Raw genomic sequence first — 22,939 nt, 5'->3', positions numbered from 1 at the left:
CGTTCACCTAACAGCACCAGTCAGACAAGTTAGCAAAAGGGAGCCCTAGCCAAAGCTACAGCCGCCAACAACTTGAAGAAAGCTGTCTTTCCCCCTGAACGTCCTGGGGTAGCGACCAGTCCCACATTTAGAAACGTTATTTCTGGGACCAATAGCAATTTATTTTGATAGAACCACTGGATTTTTTTTTTTTTTTCTTGAGTTCTCAACAAAGGAGCCATATTAGGAAATAATCTCGCAAAAAGCAAAGTGCCCCCTCCCCCTCTTCCCCACGATCGATGCACACACACCCGTGCAGGCTGCCACGCACAGACACGCGCCCGTGACAATGGCTGGCGTGTTCACTCGCGCTGGCCCACGCGGCCGCCTGGAGCCCCGCGGGCAGAAGGCCCAGCCGGCCGGCCCCAGGCGCTCAGGCTGGAGGCCCCGCGGCCCCGCTGCCCTGGAACCAGCAGCTGGGCGGTTGTGCTGGGGATGCTCGCCCCCCAGCGGGGCCCTGGGGAAGCAGCTGCCAGCGGCTCAGAGCCTATTAACCCCTTGGGGAAGTAGGTGCTACAACACCCACCTGCGAGGACACTGGAGTGTGTCGGGAACACAACCCCAAATGGCTCCCCGCAGAGGAGGCGCCACCGAGTTCTTACACCCTGGCAGCTCTTGGCTGGCTCCGGCAAAGCTAACTGTGTTGCTAGCTCCACCGGGCTTCTAAAGCAAAGGGATGTTTCTTAGCTGTCACCCCTGAGAGTCTGGGCATACCAAGAAGGAAAAACTTAAGAGGGCAGTGGACGAAGATCAGACTTGGTAACTCGTCCCTAAGGAACTGGCCTGAGTCCCAAAGGGACAGAGCTATTTGGACCTGCCCGTCCAGCAAACTATGGAAAGGGTGGAGGGACCCGAGGGCAGCCGCCCCCTGTCGCCCCTCCCTGGGTCGGGCATCAGGGCCCCGTCCCCACTCTGGGACACTTACCTTCTTCCGGGGCTGCCATTTCATCATATTTGTACAGCCGATATGTGGAACATCAAGATGCTGGCTGGGGGCTGGGGGCAGATGCTGGGCAGCGGCGACTCCAAGTCATGCTGCCTGCCTCCCACCCCCTAATTCTTTCCCATATTCACCGCGAAGGGAAAGAGCCCAGAGAGTCCAGTCTTTTCGCCTGCAGTTCAGTGAAGTATCCCCAAACCAGGAACACGCTCCCCACGGGGCTAGGAAGTCCCAGCAGCAACCAGAATACTCCAGCCAGAGCGGAGCATTTTCCCCTCAGGCCGGCGCCCGCAAAAGGAGGCTGCAGCAGGGGGTCTCCAAGCCTGCGGCGCAGAGACCCTCCCTCAGAGAAGAGCCAGAGGATGCAAGCTGCTGCAGAAACCCAGTCGGGTTCCTGCCATCCAAACCCCTTTTGACGAATTCTCCTCTTCTCAAAAAAAGATTAGACAAGCAATCAAACCCTCACGCGCAGCCTGGAGCAATTCCCAAAATTCTGAGTGTATTTCTCGTTTGTAAAATTTAGCAAAGAAAATTCCAAAGATCTGTAATCAGAGCTTCTTTACGCTGTTTTCTCTTCCTTCTTGGATAACTTGGGGAAAGGATCTACCCTTCCCGAAATGTCTACCTTCCCTTAACACTGTAAATAGGAAAACTTGGTTTGTGTGTTTAGATTTTTTTTTTTTTTAATTCCCAAGAACCTTAGTGGGGAAAGGCTGGAAGGAAATCCTGCAAGAACCCAACTCCACAGCTCAGTCTGCACTAATGACTTCCTTCCCTTCAGCGCGAGCACAGCCTGCCCAGCTCCAGCCACACAGAGCAAATGGTTTCTGGGTCTTAGTGCCACGACATCTGCTCCAAAGCAAAAAGTAACGCACACATTTTCAGAGGCACCTCACAGCTCCCAAGGACTCAGAGTCAGAAGAGATCTACAGAAGCAGGAGACCATTTCAAAAGATCTTGATTTGTGAGTTATATCAAGAGGAAAAATGAAACAGAAAAAGTTTCTAGACCAAAGGGCTATATAATCTAAAAGTGTGACTTGAAGGAAAAAGATTTAAGGTATCTGACAAGATTAAAATTTTAATCAAAAGTAGACTCTGCTTCTCTAAATTTAGCATTGATTTTATTATTGCTATCAAGATTAAGTTTCATGCAGCATCTGTAAAATGATTCCATCCTACTTAAAGAGATACATCTCCAAATACAAAATACAATGTAATTCTATTATTTGTCATCCAACATGTCTAGTAATTCTTATTACTATGAGGCTACTTTGATAGATGGGAATTAATGGGTACTGTAAGCTACTAGAATACTAACTGATGTACATAATAAAAACAACTGATGTACCATCACTCTATTGTTCCAACCACGTTTAATGTATTACTCTCAGAGTTCTATAATATAATGCATTGGCAGGATTGACTGATGGAGATGATTATAAGCAGACTGGACACTAACAATATCAGATACAAATGTCATTAAAATACCCAAAACAGTTAACTAAAACAAATTACTTTTGTGTCTTTTTTTCTAAGCCTGAGTCTGAAATCTGATGGTGAAATCATTATCTTTTAAAAATAATAATATCAGCAATTATAGCTGAAGGAATAAGCACTAGTTCTTAAGCCATAATCTGCATCGTAGGTACACATCAGCCTTACTGCTCTGCTCAATAAAACTACTAAGTGCCTATGATGTAAGCACCTATTATTTGCCAGCCCCTGTTCCAGACACTAGAAATATGAGTAAGAGGCTGTCCCTGCTCTTAAAATTACATACTGCAGGCTGGAGTCACAAATAACACCAATCCTCTGTGTATGTTCTAACATATCCAAATCATTCTTCACAGCTTAACATGGATATCTTACTAACACGGAAGTTCAATAAACTCCAAACCAAATTCATTCATCTTCCCCCAAATCAGTTTCTCTTCCCAACCTTCCTGTATCTGTCCATAGCACTGTTATTCTTCCAGGATCCCAAACTAAAACTTTAATTAACATCATTCCTATGTCTAATTTATCACCAAGTCCTTTCACTTCTTTCTTAGACATTGTTTTCAAATTCCTACTACTGATATCTGAGGTCAGAGCCTCACAAAACAAACATATATTAAGTCTCAACTGGGTGCAAAACATCATAAAGGATAGAAAGGTATAAAACTAAATCCCTACACTAGAAGAAGTTAAAAGAAGTCAGGACAGAGCTGAAGACCTATAAGAAGACAACCAGACATTTGCCTTGGTCAGTTTAACAAATGAGTTACGTGGTTTATAACATTCCAAGAGACAGAAGAAGAAACCACTGTAAACAGGGATGGCCAAGGAAGGTGTAACAAAGGAATCTGAAATAGAAACTCAGAGGAGATACAACTCATTCTAGAGCCAAAAGCCAAGGTCCTTACCACAGGCAGTAGTGCTCTTCAGAATCACAGAACTCATCTCCTACCCCTTCTCCCACTGACTTTCTCAGACCCTGCCATACTGGCCACCTCACTGTCCCCTGAATATATCAAGCACCCTCTTCCTGAATCACTCGTCCCCCAAATACCTTCTTGGATCTCACCCTCAGTTCCTTTAGTTCAAATACCATATTAGAAAAGCTGTCTTTCATCACCCCTTCTAAAATACTAGCACTATGACCCACATACTGTTACCGTCTCTCTTCCTTGGGCCTTACAGTTACCTCATAGGCCTTATGGCATATATTAAGAGTTTATTTATTTAATGTCTTATATCCCCAAGAATATGTTACAATGGAGCAGGAACTTTGTTATAAAATCAACACTCAGTGAACAGTGCCTGATACAACAGTCAATAAATATTTGTGGAATGAAATAACAAAAGAAAATAGTGTGAGCAAAGGAGGCAAACCTATGTAAGATGTAGTCAAGACACAAAATATATCGATCTGCCTAAAATGAAAGCTTAAGTATGAGAATGTTAGAGGCAGAATGTTTCTTGTTCACCTCTGTAATCCTCAGGGGCCAGCATACTGCCTGGCACAGCAGAGGTGCTCGATATTTATGGGAAAAAAGAATGAAGGGAGGGTAGAGATTGAATGATGAATGAATGAAATTCCATTCCATTCCATATAAAGTAAAAGATACTTTGGCAAGGTACATTGGAACCAAATGGTAGGGAAGAATGTAAAGCAAAGAAATTTGGACTTTATCCTGTAGGACGCAGGGCATTAAACATATTAACAATGGTCAAGAGGCACACTGAAGCAACATTTTTAAGCAATCTAACAAAATATTAACTATGACTTTATGAGGCTGCTTTGTACATAAACCTTTAGATTTTTAAATTATGTGCATAGTTAAAATGTTTATAACGATCATTCAACAGATATCAAAACTGAAATCACAGGAGTTAACTGACCTTTTCAATGCCACGGGGCAAGTCAATGGTAATGGAAGGATTAGAATCCAGGGCTTATAAACCAACACCTGAGTAATGGAGGCAGGAACCTACAATTACTTAGGAGTCAGAATAAAAGTTTCTATTTTTCACTCTGCCTCTGATTTGCTATACAACAAAAATTTTCAGAAGGGCAAGGCAGGTGACATGAATAAATGAAACCGGTATAAGATAAGAGGGAATTGTAAGGATTATAAATCCGGAGAAAGATAAATCATGAAAAAGAAGGAGTTACAACGTAACACTAGTCAATTGATGTCATACAGGAATATCAGTCCAACGGTGCCAGATGCTCTAAATTTTCATGAGAAGCTAAAATTTTCCTGATTTTAACTGTTTGCTCAAAAGTTTTAAAGCATCCTAACAGGCCAAACAAAACATGCCTGTAGGTCTAAATTCCATCTGCAAGTCATAATTTGTGACTGTGGATTTAACTACTCAAGGTTTCACTTTCCCACATGTAAATTAAGAGAACTTCGCAGTCCCTAATCTATGGGGTGGTTTTCTGAGGGCATCTGTAAATCTACATGCATACCACACATGGTCTGTGGATTAAGGAGCTCAGATGCTGTCCCGTGCTCAGATGTAGCTGGACTTAGTAAATTAAGACAGTTATTTAAATTGGCAGATTGGGAGTCTGAGAACAGTGGATTTAACAGGAAAGGCGACAGAGAAATTTATGTTTCGATAGAAAGACATAATCAGTCTAAAACTTTAGGTGATACAAGGTTTCAGCTGGTTTTCAATTTTTTTGGTATACTTCCTTTGGGTTACTTATTTGTATGGTATTTCTTCCCCCACTGACTGGTGAGTGTTTCGACTTTCATTTAGCAGGTGCCACTTGACAGAAGAATCACATGGACAGAGAAGCCTGGCAGGCTACACAGTCCATACAGTTGCACAGAGTCAGACACAACTGAAGCGACTTATCACAGCACAGCACTCAATAAAGGACCATTACCTATAAGCCTATAAATATGACTACAATCTTTAATCACCTTGCTTTTTTTCTTTGTGCCTTTATTTATTTTGCTTAATCCAAACTGATTTAGTAATTTACCTTAAATATTTATAGAATTACTATCATACCAGTATACCTTCTCCTTTGGAAATTACTTATATGGAGCTACCAAGATAACACAACTCAGTGCAGCTTATTGTTTGAAAGATCCAGTGTCAAACAGTAAGAACACAATTTCTCAGATATGCAGCTACTAAAAAACATCTGTACAACTCCATTTTTAACACAGCACTTTGCAAATCACTTACCTAAAAGCAGATACTGTAAAACAGTCTATTAAAATAGTGTTTTCCTCAATAACTACTTGTCTATTCAAATCTGAACAAAAGCAAGAAAGGGGAAATGAATGGAGAAAACACACCTTTTTTCATTGTTGTGAATTTCTTCAAGATTTCCTAAGGAGTGATATGTCTGACACTGATCACAGGGTAAATGCCTGGAAAAGCTAGTATCATAGTTATTTACATTTATTGTGTTTTAGAATAATAAACTCAATGTGAAACAGTATTTGGAAAATACATTAATTTTCCCAAAGACCTCTAAATTATTTTCAAGTATCTAAAGAGACATTAGCAAAGTAAAGGGACAAAGGTAGAAAATGTGGCCTCATTAGTGATCTGCGTGTGCTCAGTCACTCAGCTGTGTCTGACTCTCCGCAACTCCATGGAACCTATTGGACTCCATGGAATTTTCCAGGCAAGAATACTGGTGCAGGTTACCATTTCCTACTTGAGGGAATCATCCCAGCCCAGAGATTGAACCCACATCTCTTGCATCTTCTGCACTGGCAGGCAGATTCTTTACCACTGTACCACCTGGGAAGTCAATAATAACACTTCACACAACTGGGTGCTTTCAGAATATTAAAGGCCTTGCTTTGCTTTAAAAAAAAAAAAAAAGAAAGAAAGAAAAAAAAAGAGAGAATTTAACCTGTTATAGTAAGAATTCTGCCACACAACCAAGTAGATGTAGAACTATGCACCCATTCCTTGGACGTAAACTCTACAACCTCCAGGGAGAACCACCTCTAACCTTAGCCACCTTGCTTCCTTCCACTATGTCAGACAGTGTCAGAGAAGCTGAAGCACAATCCTGTAAATTCAACACATACTGATGTAGGAGACGGATGGGCTCCAGGTTAGACATTCGTAACTGGCCTCCTGTTTGCATTTCATGGGGCACAAACAAGTGGGCTTCAGGCTGGATACAAACTATTAGCATTTTCTGAGACAAGAGACGGTGGGCTCCAGTTAAAGCAGTTACAATCACCCTCCTGTTTACTCTCTGAAATAGAAGTAACAACAGAAACAGGGTAAATAGCCAGTATTTGTCTCTTGTAAACACTTTAAGGTAATAGTCATGCAGTAGTCAAGGTAATAGTCACAGGAAGGACAAAGAGGGGTAAACCCCTGTTTGAGTAAAGGGTTAAAGGATCTCTGTTCCCCACTCTCTGGGGACAAGGGAAACACCACACAGACACAGAAAGGCTCCCTGCGGGTCAAAAGTCAAGGGATAACGCCAGGCCTTAATAAGTTGTGCTCCTCCCAGAAGCCTTCACTTTGAGATCCATCTTGGCTGAGGGATGTGTGCCCATCCAGGGGAGGGTCCCAGCACACGTCAGGTGAAGAGAAAGAAACCAGATAATTGGCCTGAAAGAAGACAAAGACCCGGAAGAACTGACCTATATAAATAACTTACCACATAGTTACTTCAGCTCCTCCTAACTAGCGGGGAAACCTACACCCTCTCTCTCCAGGTGTGCATCTCTGCCTTGCTTCTGTCTTAACTAGACAAACCATTTCTCTATGTGCTCTCTGACTTGTTGTTGTGCCATGTCTCTAGTAATAAACTTTGTACCGGCATTTACAGTTTCTGTCTCTACGATAAATGCATTTTTCACTGGGGGTAAAAATCCAGGGAAAAATAGTTTCTAGCCTCCAGCCCTTTGCTGGTCTGGTGGCTAGGATTCCTGGTTCTCATCCAGACTATCCAGGTTCAATTCCTGGGCAGGGAACTAAGAGCTCGCTTCATACCATGGCTCACTGTTGCCTCACCAAGATCAGACTGAGTACTCATTCTACACAAGGGACTCTACTAGGTACTATGAAAGGAGACAAAAATAAATCAGATGGTTTTTGCCCTTGAGACAGAGCAGTCTGGTGGAGGCTGAAGGAGAAGACAAGTGCACAACTAATAAAAATAACAATAGCAGCTAACCCTTACTGATCTTGCCATTCATCTGACTTTAAGAATCCAAGCTTTTAGAGCAAGCTAAGTGCTAGAAGATGAAATAATTAAGGGCATATTCTCTCATTAAGACTATGAGAGTCCTAAAGAGTAATTAATTCTGACTGCTGTAACTAAGAAAGGGTTTACTGGAGAGGTGCCACAGTATCCTTTCAGCAAGCAGAGAAGAGGTTGGGGAAAGAACGTGCCAGACTGAAGGAACAGAGCATAAGCCAAAACATGGCGGTTTGAAAACACAGACCACATTAGTAAGTCATCTTATTGATCTGAAACATATACCACAAGGCAAGGAATAGTGTACTTAAGGTTAGAGGGCTGTGAATGCTATTACCTTAACAATAATAACTATCGTTTTTTGAGTACGTACTAAGCACTGAAGTCTTTTATAGGTATATGTTTTCATTTGTTGATTCTTCTTAACACCTTTATAAGGAAGAACTATCATTATGCCCATTTTACAGAAGAGAAAATTAAGACTAACAGGTTAACACCCAAATAATTCCCAAAGAATCACGGTTAGAAGAAAGGAAACTGGAGTCAGATTCTCAAGTCTCGTTCTTAACTTCTGACTTAGAATACCAGGGTGAGCAGCACAGGTTCTTAATTAAGTCATTAGTAAATCTATTTGAGTTTCATGCTAACTCTGGAAGTATACTGTGAAGGACAGAAAAGCACATGAGAACAATAAAGAAAGGAAAGCCAACGAAGTTTCTGTTGCAATAGCTCAGTAAGGGATGAAGAGGTCTTGAATTAGGGCAGCAGAAACAGAGAAAGACCTTCTTGAGAGACATTTCACAAGTAAAACATGGCCTAGGCTTTCAGGGTGGTTCAGATGGTAAAGAATCTCTCTACAATGCAGGAGACCCATGTTCGATCCCTGAGTTGGGAAGATCTCCTAGAGAAGGGAATGGCTACCCATTCCAGTATTCTTACCTGAAGAATTCCATGGACAGAGGAGCCTGGCAGGCTACAGTCCTGAGGTCACCAAGAGTCAGATGCAACTGAGTGACTAACACACATACAACAAAAACAGGAAGTTGTTACGTGAAAGAGACAGAGAAGGAAGGATTTAAAGATGATCCCTAAATTTTTCACCATCTTTTAGAAAAAGAGATATCCCATTAACTAAGGTATGTATCACAGAAAGAACAGGTAGGTATTAAATTCAGTTTGAGACTTATAGGTCTAAGGTAGTGATAAGATATTCACAGGAATGTAAACTAGGCAGGTGGAGGTACTACCTGGAGTTAAGGATATATATCTGTATCTACAGCTATAGCTATAGAGAGTTTGTAGTTCATTCACATAATGATGACATGTATAAAGCTTTGGTGAAAAAAGAAAAAATACAATATAATTCACTGCTCAGTTGGGATGGGTGGGACACCTGCCCAGTTTCCTGAAGCAGCATTTTTTATTTGGCTAATTATGCCTGGTTCAAACTCTAGATCCACCAACTAGCTATCTGACCTTGGGTCACTTCATTTTTCTGTACTTCAATTTCCAACTTTGTAAAATAGAGATAATAAGAGCAAAGTACGGTTGTTGGGAGTTTTAAATTATATATGTAATTACACACACACACACGCACACACACACATATAATATATCCTGTATGTAATGCTGTATGTTTACTATTTTTGTTACTGTTGTTGTTTTACTATGCTAACCCTGACTTGATTTTTTTCTCCTTATCATACCAAGGGTTTTGTACTGACTATATATTAAGGGCCACAAACTGTCAGAACTAACCTTCATGTGTTTCGGTGGTAAAGTCATTTTTCTAATGAGACCTGCTTCTGTTCGTGACACAGCAGTTGGGACCAGGCGTACTCTCCTAGCATAACCAGAAGCTGGATAAAATACAGGAAAAACACTGCTTTTGTACTATTTCAGACAACAATATGCACATAGTCCATGAACCTTGAGTGAAGCAAAACAAATGAGGTAACCCCTGTGATCACCCTGGATTTCTGCCTGGAGGCACTTTCCGGACCACAGAGGAAGAAAGGGATCCCAAGCATAGCACAATGGTCTTGAGGAGTCAGAGTCTGAGGATGCCAAGGAAGCTGGAACATTCAGGACAGAGACATGAAGAAGATGAACTCTAAATGGGTAACATGGACATGGTTCTCTAGAAATCAACAGAGGTCTTCTTGAGTTTGGGATGAATACAAAGTTGCCCAAAATAGGATAAAACGCTGTGAGGCTAAGTGAAGGAAAGCTGTAAGATGAACAACTGTCAGAACTCTCTAGGGCTGTTAAGTCTTTTAAGTTCCAATAGCTAGAGTAGACGGAATACCTGGAGAATTCAGTAGAGACCTCAAAAGAGTCATTTCTCAATAGAAGAGACTAACGACACTAAAGAATATTGTAAACTTACCCTGACAAAGTTTAAAAACAAGTCTTGAAAAAAGCACATTTAATGTACAAGTAACTTAACTATTTGGCAGAACGAAATTCAATACTCTCTGAAGGAAGGCAACAAAATCTACCACTCAATGAAAAAGTCCAGCATTCAATTAAAGGACATGGGTACTAGCCTGGAAATACTTTATCTCTTTGGTAAATAATGAATCTTCTCTCTTAAGAATACCATGACTCTGTGACTGTGTTACAATTTTCTCATATAGATCAGATCAATGGACTATAATATTCTGGGCTACAATTTTGTTACTTCTCTCTACCAGGTAGCCATAGCTATAGAGCATGCATAATTGGTGCTATATAATTTATCAATCTGGGAAAAATTTCAGCATATGTTATCTTTACTTAGAATTTATAGGATTTATCTGGAGTCAGTTCAGTGGTCAGATATTTGGGGCAGAACATACAGCTTTGGGTTTATTAATCTTCTTAAAGGAAATCTGAATGTGCAGGAGCAGTGTTTTATTATGTTAAATTTAACATAATAAAGAAGCTTGAACAGGGGGCTTATTTACTTGTGCGTTTTTAACTAAAAGAGGCTATAATTTCTCTGGTTATGGTTAAAAGAAACACAGGGAAAGTAAATCTCGTTTCAATTCTATGGCAGGATAAAGGCTATGAGAGAAGAAAGTCAATAGAAGAAAATATTACTCTTGAAGTCCATTTGAAAGCACTGACTTGTTGCAGGCTCTGTAATTAAGAAGCAACCAAATAGATCACACTCACAAAATGGACACCTGTGCGTTGGTAGTTGTTGAACTCCCTGGTATCTGAACTTAGCCTCTGTTTGAGGAATTCCCCATTATCTGAGTCTTAGCGGAATGTAGGAAGTATCTCTCATGACAGTAACAAAAGGTCAGATAATTACTTGATATCTATCACCTGATAATTGGGATGAAAACATAGTATCTCTGGCAAAGCTCTTTGCCAAAAGTCTGAATGTGAAGCAAGTGACTCAAAGAACAGTAAGAGAGAGAACTTACTCTGGCAGGACCCACAGCAGCAGCTAGCTACTGTGGGCATCAGTGCCAGGGAGCGCATCATGACCTACAACATCCAGCTCCAGGATGTAGCAGTTGCTGCGCGCCCATTATGGCTGAAATCCATGTACCTTTGAATTAAAACAGTCACAACTGTTTTCTGTTAAACTTGCAACCAAGGGCTTCCCTGGTAGCTCAGCTGGTAAAGAATCACCTGCAATGCAGGAGACCCCAGTTCGATTCCTGGGTCAGGAAAATCTGCTGGAGAAGGCATAGGCTACCCCCTCCAGTATTCTTGGGCTTCCCTGGTGGCTCAACTGGCAAAGAATCTGCCTGCAATGCTCGAGACCTGGATTTGGGAAGATCCCCAGGAAAAAGGAACGGCTACCCACTCCAGTATTCTGGCTTGGAGAATTCCATGAACTGTATAGTCCATGGGGTTGCAAAGAGTCGGACACAACTGAACGACTTTAACTTGTAACCAAGAACTGTGGTTGACTCATATAGACAGGTTTGACTTTGTTTGTATGGGCACACAAGCTTTTCTTGCACGCACATATAGGAATGAAGAGATATGTATGTGTGCTGGAGAGCTCCAAGGCAGAATCTTCTGCCTATAAGTACTCCCTCAGATCTCAGATAGCCCCAAGTCTCTAAATATCACCTCTTAATTGATGACATCCATATTTATACATCAAATTCCTACCTCTCTGAGCTCCAGACTTATATGAATAGCTGCCTACTCAACATCTTCACTAAGACATCTAACAGAACATCTCAGACATCTCAACAAAACTCTTGATTTCCCCCCCAGTAATCTGGTCATTCTTCATTCTTTATTTTATCTCAGTTAATGGCATCTCTATTCCTCTAGCAGCTCAGGCCAAAAAATTAAAACAATTACTTTGGATTTGGCTCCTTTGCTTGCCCTCAACATCTAACCCATTAACAAGTCCTCAACTTTCTACCTACAAATTCTAGCTCATATCCTGCCACTTCGCAGCACCTCTACCCTTCTTCTTTAGCCACAGTAGTCATGGATACCAACTGGACGACTACAAGAGCTTTACTTTGCCTCCTGTGATCCAGTCTCTCTGTGAAAGTGAATGTCACTCAGTCATGTCTGACTCTTTGTGACTTCATGGACTATATACAGTCCATGGAATTCTCCAAGGTCAGAATACTGGAGTGGGTAGCCGTTCCCTTCTCCAGGGGATCTTCCTGACCCAGGAATCGAACCAGGGTCTCCTGCACTGCAGGCGGATTCTTTACCAGCTGAGCTACCAGGGAAACCAAAGTGATTTTTCAATAATATAAATTAGATCATACAGTTCCCCATTTGAAAACCACTTAAGGCTTCCCTTTGCACAAAGTGTAAAAATACAAAGCCTCTACCATGTCCTGCAAGGCCCTACATTATCTAGCCTCTACTTTTCACCCTCATCTCTTACCATACTTTTCTTTAACTGTGGCCAGACCTGCCTTCTTATGCTTCCTTCACGACCTCAGTGGTTGCAGTTATGTCTGCCTGGAAATCTCTTCCTCCAGAGTAGGTATTCTTTCTCAATATTTTGAGTCTCTTTTCAAATATAAATAGCAAGTCCTCAAGGAGTTCTCCTGAACAAAATCAACTCCTCATCCCAAATTCACTATATAGTCTCTTACTTTGTTTTCTTCAAGCCACATCCACATATTACAGTTTGAAAATGCATTATTTACTCATTTGATCACTATGTCACCCAATAGATTCTAAGGTCTAGAGAGTGGTATCTGTATTGCTCACCACTCTAAGTCCAGTACTTCAAACAGATATTAAGTACTGATATTAAGTACCAACACATATTAAGTACTCATTAAATATTCATTCAATGAATCAGTGAATTTAATGTTAGCCATATGATAAGATTAAATAGAATTTCCTTTAGCAATGAAATTTTCAGCACAGTATTTACTCATTTACCAAAGGATTTGAGCAAGCTTCAGGAGATGGTGAAGAACAGGGAAGTCTGGTGTGCTGCAGTCCATGGGATCGCAAAGAGTCAGACACGACTAAGCAACTGAATAACAACACTTGGAAATACCTTCAGTTCTGAAAGACGAACTCCCCCAAGTAACACCAGAAGGGACTTTTGCCCTTAAATCAGTACTACGCTCTGGCCTAAGTCTGAAAATGCTTAAGTGAAAAAATATAAGCTTCTAAAATATAATTATTGTCCAACCTTGTTTTTTATTGCAAGAACTTCAGTACTATCACTTTCTATTTTCATTTATATTAAAGAGAATCTTATGTTACCTAAAAATGGGTGGATAAAATGATCTTTAGATAGTTTAATAAATAAATTAAAAACACTTAGAAAACCTTAGATGAAGTACAAATCACTTGTCAAAAGTACAATCTTATTTGTCAAAACATGAAAATGAGAAAAGAGAAGACACAGAAATAACAGGCTCGGAGCTGCCAAACTGACAGGCTGTCTTAAGTGAGATAGTCAAAACATTCATATGCTAATTTTTTAAAGTGCTGTCTCTCTGGCCATTGATATAAAAACAAGACAGGGCTTTTTCTTCCTACTTCAAGAGTACGTGAATGGGCCACTATAGTGGCCACTGATTACCAAATCAAGGAACAGCAGTTAAGATCATAAAGAATTTTCTGTTTATTCTGAACGCATATATAAGACAAAAACTAACTTGCATGAAAGGTATTTCAGAAGATCCACCTCCCACAGAAACACTCTTATCATCTAACACAATTACTGGTAGTGTTCTGCATATAGGACACAGTGCAAAAGATGACTGTCCACGTTAGTAGCTGGGATTAGCTATACATTGTAAATGGCAAAGGTTGAATAGCAAATAACTACCAAAGCAGGTTTAAAGATTAAACCAAAATGTACAAACAATATTTCAAATTATTTTCCTTTTCCATTTAGTATCTTAAAGTGTTTTCATATTCACATTTCTACTAGGTAGTCCTCCCTCTTACAACACTAATAATTCTAAACAAAAGAGCACCTCCTTGAAATGCTCCATTCATTGGGCTAATGAATCTCTCATCCTCAAATCTATTATCAAATCAAATCAAATCTATCATCAAATCAAAACCCACTTCCTGGGATGCTACACAAATCCAGTCTAGAAACATTACTGAAGTTTTGTTCAAATTTGCTTTGGTAAGAATACTAACATTTCCAGACTTAGATTCAGATGTTCTGCTGCTAAAAAAGAAAGTGACACATACTGTATGGTTCCATTTATGCAAAATGTCCAGAACAGGAAATCTGTAGAGACTGAAAGTCAACTGGTGAGTGGTTGCCAGGGTCAGGCGGGGGAGGGGGGAGTTGGGGAGTGGTTAGGAGACAGGAAGAATGGCTGCTAATGGGTACAGGATTTCTTTGGAGAGAGATGAAAATGATTTAGAATTGGATAATGGTTGCACAACTTAGTGAATAAAAGAAAAACCACTAAATTCTACACTCTTAAAAGGATAAATTTTATGGTATGTAAAAAGTAGCACAATAAAGTTTATTTTTTAAAACAAGTGATCAGCTTTCCCCAATTCACAGAAAATTTAAGTTAATATATAATTCTCTTTATTTAAAACTCTTCCTCTCATAAATTTTTAACTCTTTGGCATAAGCTATCATATTCCTTCTAGCACCAGACAACAAAAATAAAAAATCAGCAGACTGATGTCAGCATGGAAAGTTGAGAGAACAGATCAACAACATTCTTGGTTGAATGAGTTATTTTATTCATGGACATGTGCTGATAATATTAATTTATTGTAACCATTTTCTATAATTATCATCTATAGAGCATCTGAAAGATAAAATATGTCAATATTTCACATTATTCTACTAAGAACACCATGGCTCTATATGGTGTCTTGTTTAGAAACATTAGAGCCAATGAAACAGAACAAAGCTAAAAAGGCCAAATAAAGATGAAACTAACCTTTATAACAACATATGCTAGCCTAATATAGTTCATCTATGACTATAAACTATTAAAAAAAAAAAAAAAAACCTGTACACAAACTTTTCTGACTGCCTCCAAAATGTAGGTGGAAAGGTTGTTTCCTATAATTCTCACCAACTTTAGCATCACCAACTCAAAGATAAGATTTTTAAATTCCAATCCTAAAATGCAGTGACTATTCTGTGTCAGAATCAGTTCCAACTGAAGAAAAAGAAATCTTTAAAAAAACCTCTGCTTCCTGAAGTAGTCAGATCTTAATGACAAGTAACAGTCACAATTTTCATACCTGCCAAGTGTAATGCTACTTATTTTATTGTATTCTCACTTATTCTATATCTTAGTCAACTTACTTAGACTTTCTACATATAAAATGTTTCTACATATATGACATATAATATGTTATTAGTTCAGTTCAGTTGCTCAGTCATGTCCGACTCTTTGCAACCCCATGAACCACAGCACGCCAGGCCTCCCTATCCATCACCAACTTCCAGAGTCCACCCAAACCCATGTCCATTGTGTCGGTGATGCCACTGCCATTCAGCCATCGCATCCCCTGTCGTCCCCTTCTCCTCCTGCCCTCAATCTTTCCCAGCATCAGGGTCTTTTCCAATAAGTCAACTCTCCGCATCAGGTGGCCAAAGTATGTTATATTTATATATAAATTTATATATAAATGTTTCTACATATAAAATATTTTTGCCTTAATTTTATATAAAACCCTGTTTAAAGTTTTACTTCAAAAAGCTTAGAGTAAAATTCAAAATAATAATAAAAATGCATTTAAATGGATAAGGGACCTGGGTCTGAGGACTGAGACAAAGGAAGGATGAAAGGGAAGGAGGAAGGGAAGAAAGATAACGAATTCATCCAAAAAGCAAAACCCAGGAGATTTTAGCTTGAAGATAGTATGGAGTTCATTTAAACTTTTATCTAAACACTACTGAAATGGGTGAGACAATCTGAAAAATTCCAGATGTATCTAAACCTATTTTTCAATAACTTTCTCAATAATCTCCCCAGAAACTGAAGTTCTAATACAAACCAGGATTTGGTAAAGACAGAAACATCAAAAGATATGTTACTAAATAAGAGGCTTTAATCTTTTTTAAAAGTCAGTTTCTGAAAGGTAATACTGAAATATTTACCTTATTAATAAAAGTGTAGTCTTCTTTCATCAGGTCATTAATGCATCATGTATCCCAGTAAAAGATTATTGAACACAACCACCAAAGACACAAAGATCTCCTACCTGTAGATGTGTGTGTGTGTGTGTGTGTGTGTGTGTTGACAGAGGGAGGTGGAAGTGTAAGTGGTTTAGCTTGGGAGTTTTTATGTTCCTACTCCAAAGATCTTACTCTTTTTTTCTAATACAAAGTCTAAAGAAAGTAAGTGGAACCTGACACAAACTGCCTTGCCCTCCAACCTTTCTCTCAAAGTGCCACCTACTTACCTCTCCCAGGTCAGGTCAAGTCCACTCATACTCCAAGATCAGCTTCTGCTTTTTACAGAAAATATAGATTAGCAAGCTCTTGTTATTGCTGTTGTTCCATATTAGCAATGCAATCAATTACCTTATGCTTAATCCTCCATCTCCTAAACTGAGTCCTAATCACTTGGCACCTACTCCTTATCCAAGTTTTTTCTTCCCTGTCTCTGAATACTCAGAAATCTCACCCAAAGCCTGGCTCTCGCCCTCATGAACAACTTGATACCTGACCTATATATTATCTGACTCTGATCTTCTGCGTGTATCTTCTGTTCTGGATTGTCGTCTGCTCTCAAACAGCCCAGACTTGGTTGTAGCTATAAATTTCAAGGCTATCCTTTCAGGAAATGTTGCTTGTCCTGTGGAGGAGGAACAGGGAGGTGGAGGAATATGTTCATTGAAAAAAAAAGGATTAAATACCAACAAATTTTCTGTTACTATGTTTTACCACAATAAAAAAAAAATTGAAATAAAACAAAACAAATACAGAAGTGAACCTCAGACTATATGGGAAAATAATAGCTCTCTGATGAGACCCTAAAAGGAAATACAGCTAAGATTATCAGGGTAAAAGTTGAATAAATGAAAGAAGCCAGGTCAGAGTTGAAATATATTAACATGAAGGTTTTAGAATTAGGATGTTTAAGTCCAGAGATAAAGTCACAGGTAAAGGGTGATTATGGTGAGATACTTTTTTGTTAAACTAGTTATAACTATAAAGTTAAAATATATTATGGTAAAATGTGAACAGATAGAAGACTACAAAACAAAGAAGACTACAAGATAAAAAATTTAACTCCTCCTGCCCATTACTGCCTGAACTCATCCATGCATATTCAAACATTTTTTTCAACTCATATGAGATAACACTTTACATATGAACCTGTAACTTGTTTCCCAAACCCAAAGAACATCTATGACATGTCATGCACTACCTCCACTAACTTATAATGGCTACATTACTTTCAAAATACAATAATAATCATTGAGAGTATCTGTAGTAAGAGAAACTCATTCACCATTTGGATATCCTACCAACTGTTGAAGCACATTAGAACACAGATAAATGGGCCCCATCAGACTGAAGAATTTACATCTCTCACAAATTTCCAGGTGACACTGCTGCTGCTCTAAAGACTACACTTTAAGAACTACTATGCAACATAGATCGGAGGAGGCAATGGCAACCCACTCCAGTACTCTTGCCTGGAAAATCCCATGGATGAGGGAGCCTGGTAGGCTGCAGTCCATGGGGTCGCGAAGAGTCGGACACGACTGAGCGACTTCACTTTCACTTTTCACTTTCATGCATTGGAGAAGGAAATGGCAACCCACTCCAGTGTTCTTGCCTGGAGAATCCCAGGACGGGGGCTGCTGTCTGTGGGGTTGCACAGAGTAGGACATGACTGAAGCGACTTAGCAGCAGCAGCAGGCAATATAGATGCAAAAATCCTTAACAAAATTCTAGCAAACAGAATCCAACAACATATTAAAAAGATCATACATCATGACCAAGTGGGCTTTATCCCAGGAATGCAAGGATTCTTTAATATCCGCAAATCAATCAATGTAATACACCACATTAACAAATTGAAAGATAAAAACCATATGATTATCTCAATAGATGCAGAAAAAGCCTTTGACAAAATTCAACTTCCATTTATGATAAAAACTCTCCAGAAAGCAGGAATAGAAGGAATATACCTCAACATAATAAAAGCTATATATGACAAACCCACAGCAAACATTATCCTCAATGGTGAAAAATTGAAAGCATTACCCTTAAAGTCAGGAACAAGACAAGGGTGCCCACTCTCACCACTGCTATTCAACATAGTTTTGGAAGTGTTGGCCACAGCAATCAGAGCAGAAAAAGAAATAAAAGGAATCCAGATAGGAAAAGAAGAAGTAAAACTCTCACTGTTTGCAGACAACATGATCCTCTACATAGAAAACCCTAAAGACTCTACCAGAAAATTACTAGAACTAATCAATGAATACAGTAATGTTGCAGGATATAAAATTAACACACAGAAATCCCCTGCATTCCTATACACTAACAATTGGAAAAAAAAAAGAAAAATTAAGGAAACAATACCATTCACCATTGCAACAAAAAGAATAAAATACTTAGGAGTGTATCTACCTAAACAAACGAAAGACCTATATATAGAAAACTATAAAACATTGATGAAAGAAATCAAAGAGGACACAAATAGATGGAGAAATGTACCGTGTTCATGGATTGGAAGAATCAATATTGTGAAAATGATTATACTACCCAAAGCAATCTATAGATTCAATGCAATCCCTGTCAAGCTACCAACGGAATTCTTCACAGAACCAGAACAAATAATTTCACAATTTGTATGGAAATAAAAAAACCTCGAATAGCCAAAGCAATCTTGAGAAAGAAGAAGGGAACTGGAGGAATCAACCTGCCTGACTTCAGACTCTATTACAAAGCCACAGTCATCAAGACAGTATGGTACTGGCACAAAGACAGAAATATAGATCAATGGAACAAAATAGAAAGCCTAGAGATAAATCCACGTACCTATGGACACCTTATCTTTGACAAAGGAGGCAAGGTATACAATGGAAAAAAGACAATCTCTTTAACAAGTGGTGCTGGGAAAACTGGTCAACCACTTGTAAAAGAATGAAACGAGAACACTTTCTAACACCATACACAAAAATAAACTCAAAATGAATTAAAGATCTAAATATAAGACCAGAAACTAAAAAACTCCTAGAGGAGAACATAGGCAAAACACTCTCTGACATAAATCACAGCAGGATCCTTTACGACCCACCTCCCAGAATATTGGAAATAAAAGCAAAAATAAACAAACGGGACCTAATGAAACTTAAAAGCTTTTGCACAACAAAGGAAACTATACGCAAGGTGAAAAGACAACTTTCTGAATGGGAGAAAATAATAGCAAACGAAGCAACAGATAAAGGATTAATCTCAAAAATATACAAGCAACTCCTGCAGTTCAATTCCAGAAAAATAAATGGGCCAAAGAACTAAACAGACATTTCTCCAAAGAAGACATACAGATGGCTAACAAACACATGAAAAGATGCTCAACATCACTCATTATCAGAGAAATGCAAATCAAAACCACAATGAGGTACCATTACACACCAGTCAGGATGGCTGCTATCCAAAAGTCTACAAGCAATAAATGCTGGAGAGGGTGTGGAGAAAAGGGAACCCTCTTACACTGTTGGTGGGAATGCAAACTAGTACAGCCACTATGGAGAACAGTGTGGAGATTCCTTAAAAAACTGGAAACAGAACTGCCATATGACCCAGCAATCCCACTCCTGGGCATACACACCAAGGAAACCAGATCTGAAAGAGACACGTGCACCCCAATGTTCATCGCAGCACTGTTTATAATAGCCAGAACATGGAAGCAACCTAGATGCCCATCAGCAGACGAATGGATAAGGAAGTTATGGTACATATACGCAATGGAATATTACTCAGCCGTTAAAAAGAATTCATTTGAATCAGTTCTAATGAGATGGATGAAACTGGAGCCCATTATACAGAGTGAAGTAAGCCAGAAAGATAAAGACCAATACAGTATAATAATGCATATATATGGAATTTAAAAAGATGGTAATGATAACCCTATATGCAAAACAGAAAAAGAGACACAGGTGTACAGAATAGACTTTTGGACTTTGGCCAGGGTGGAATGTTCTGAGAGAATAGCATTGAAACAAGTATACTATCAAGGGTGAAACAGATCACCAGCCCAGGCTGGATGCATTAGACAAGTGCTCAGGGCTGGTGCACTGGGAAGACCCAGAGGGATGGGGTGGAGAGGGAGGAGGGAGGGGGGATCAGGATGGGGAACACATGTAAATCCATGGCTGATTCAAGTCAATGTATGGCAAAAACCACTACAATATTGTAAAGTAATTAGCCTCCAACTAATACAAATAAATGGAAAAAAAAAAAAAAAAGAACTACTAGGTAATGAATAGTTGATCTGCTCTGATACTTTGAGAAAACAAGCAGAAAGGGGCAACAGTGGAATAGGTTAAACTCCCATCAACTGGCATGGCAAAGAAAGATATAAGAACTTCCAGATTCAGTTACCATAGAAGGTGACTTGGGCTGTCTTGCTGGCACCTCACCCAGGAAGACTGCTGGAGGCAAGGGGATCCCGGCAGCAGGAGGCTTTGGACTGCACCACTAGAGGTGGGGCCTCAGAGAAGCTGGGAGTGGCAGAGCTGGAGCTTAATCTCTCATGTTAAGAACTGCAATGGAGACGTTCCTAAAGGGCCCTCCAAAATACTCATACTTGTGCCTCCAAAGGAGAACTAGCATTTGGGCAGCTGCCAGTGGAGACCACAGAAACTGCATCAATCACCGCTGAGTGAGCTACAGCTGGACCCGGGAAGTGAGACATTCACCTCTTTCCACTTCCTTCCCTCTAACTCACTAGAAGAGCTAGAGACCCAGAAGACACAGGGAAAATTTTTTTCATGATGAAGCCTGAGCCACTGGCTTTGGACAAAGGGGAAGGGAAGAACTTTAAACTGGATATACTATTGGAGCTTTAAACAGGAATTTTTTAAATATTCTGAAGTATACACAAAGTTATGGAACTGAGAATTTGCTCAAAAAGAGGGATTTCACAGAACATGGTTGAAGGAAGTGATTACAGGAAAACAAAGCCATGTCATGTTCGTAGCTCCATAAGATGGTTAAGGGAGCCAGATGCTAACTTATCATATCAGCACCTTCATTTTCCTGATTATGTGTCTATCTTTTACAGTCTCTTGATGATGCTTACTTTTCAATTTTATTTAGGAAAGATTTTCCCTATCTATGAAAAAGACTAAATTAGTGTATGGTAAGATTTTGTTGGCCTTCATTTGCTCACTTCAAAAAAGAAAAAAAAATCCTCACACTTTTATCTTTCTTAGAACAGAATTTAAAATGAAATACCCTCCTTCTCTCTCAGTATCAGAACTTGCATTTCATCTTTACTTTTTCTGTTACTATCTCTAAGTTACCGTATTACCATTTCATTTTCAGCACTGGAAGAGATGATATTTACCCGATGTTGATCCTCCCAGGATTTTTACAACCACCTAACTAAACTACAGCACTCTTCACTGCTTTAATATCCTCTTTGAGAACAGAAGGAAACAAAACCACTTGGAAGCCATTTATATTAAGCCAAGTTTCAACTCACAAAAGAATCTGAAATGACTTGATATTGTGGTCTTTTATAGACTTCACACCAGATGCTTTCCATTTTATAGACTCCCCCAAATTTCTTACTGCTATTGTGTGCCTCTGTGTCCAATGATCATATATAATCAGCAGAACCATAAAGCATCATAAATTTACATTTCTGGTTACTGACAGGTTTACAAACTTTGGTTTCTCTCATTCGGGAGAAAAAAATCTTCAGCTGTCTTACTGAAACACAATTACTAGGGTAAACTCTACATGTAAGAAAATTGCAGGAATACATTAGGTCAGATATAAATAGTGAGAAGAAAACCAGAAGCTAACCTTTAAGTTTTAAAAGCATGTATCTAAATTCTAGAAATGGTCAATTAACCAAGCTTATAATAGGTACAAAGTAAGTCTTATTTGAGGATGCTTATGTTAGTCAGGGTTAGCTTGAGCTTCAGGGACTAGATAACTCAAAATAACAGTGGCTTACCTAAGACAAATTTAACTTTCTCCTATATAAACAAAGTCCAGAGATTAGAAGTTCAAGGCTGACATTGTGTTCCCTATCATCAAGAATCCATTCCCTTATCTTGCCTTCTCTCATCTTTAATACATGCTTTCAGTACAGTTCAGTTCAAATAGCTACTTAACCACCAGCCAATATCTACCTTCCATCCAACAGGAAGGAGAAGAAGACAGGAAGAAAAGCACATCTCTCCCTATAAAGGTGTCCTAGGAACTGTACTAGACACTTCTGATTACATCCCGCTGACCAGAATTTAGTTTTATGAATACACCCCAGCTATGAGTTTGGGTAGTCTTTATTCTAGGTGGCAAAAGGTCCAGTTAATAACTGCTACGGCAAAAAAAGGGAAGTGAATACTGGGGAAGAGCTAGCAATTTCTGCCTCAGTGATGATCACGTTTTGTTGTTTCTGAACACCAGGACTTAGCTTGCCACCTCAGGCAAGTTAATTTACATTTTCTCAATCAAAAGTTTCCCAGCTCCTGGCATGAAGAATATCAACTAGAAAAATGTAAAGTATACAAACTTTAAGTTAGAGTATGAATACATTCTGGGATCTGAAGTACAGCAGGTGATTATAGTTAATAATACTGAATTATATAAATGAAAGTTGCTAAGAGTGTAAATCTTAAATGTTCTCATCACAA

At 39.3% G+C, this 22,939-nt stretch overlaps 1 protein-coding gene across 4 annotated transcripts in view; it reads right to left on the bottom strand.

The window, feature by feature from the left end:
• The window catches only part of TTC28 (tetratricopeptide repeat domain 28), a 599,164-nt gene that overhangs the window by 420,730 nt on the left and 155,495 nt on the right, over window positions 1–22,939 (bottom strand). The window contains exon 1 of one of the 4 annotated variants that reach the window (XM_065904569.1): window positions 965–1,719. The exons of the other annotated variants lie outside the window; for them this stretch is intronic. Within the exon in view, the coding sequence (XP_065760641.1) occupies window positions 965–991 (27 nt within the window). The 5' untranslated portion in view covers window positions 992–1,719. Of the gene's footprint in view, window positions 1–964; window positions 1,720–22,939 lie in introns of those variants that run through there. 4 annotated transcript variants of the gene reach the window in all.

The sequence above is a fragment of the Muntiacus reevesi genome, chromosome 13, assembly GCF_963930625.1.
Source record: "Muntiacus reevesi chromosome 13, mMunRee1.1, whole genome shotgun sequence".
NCBI classification, from domain to species: Eukaryota; Metazoa; Chordata; class Mammalia; order Artiodactyla; family Cervidae; genus Muntiacus; species Muntiacus reevesi.
This window is presented reverse-complemented; position numbering and strand designations above follow the sequence as displayed.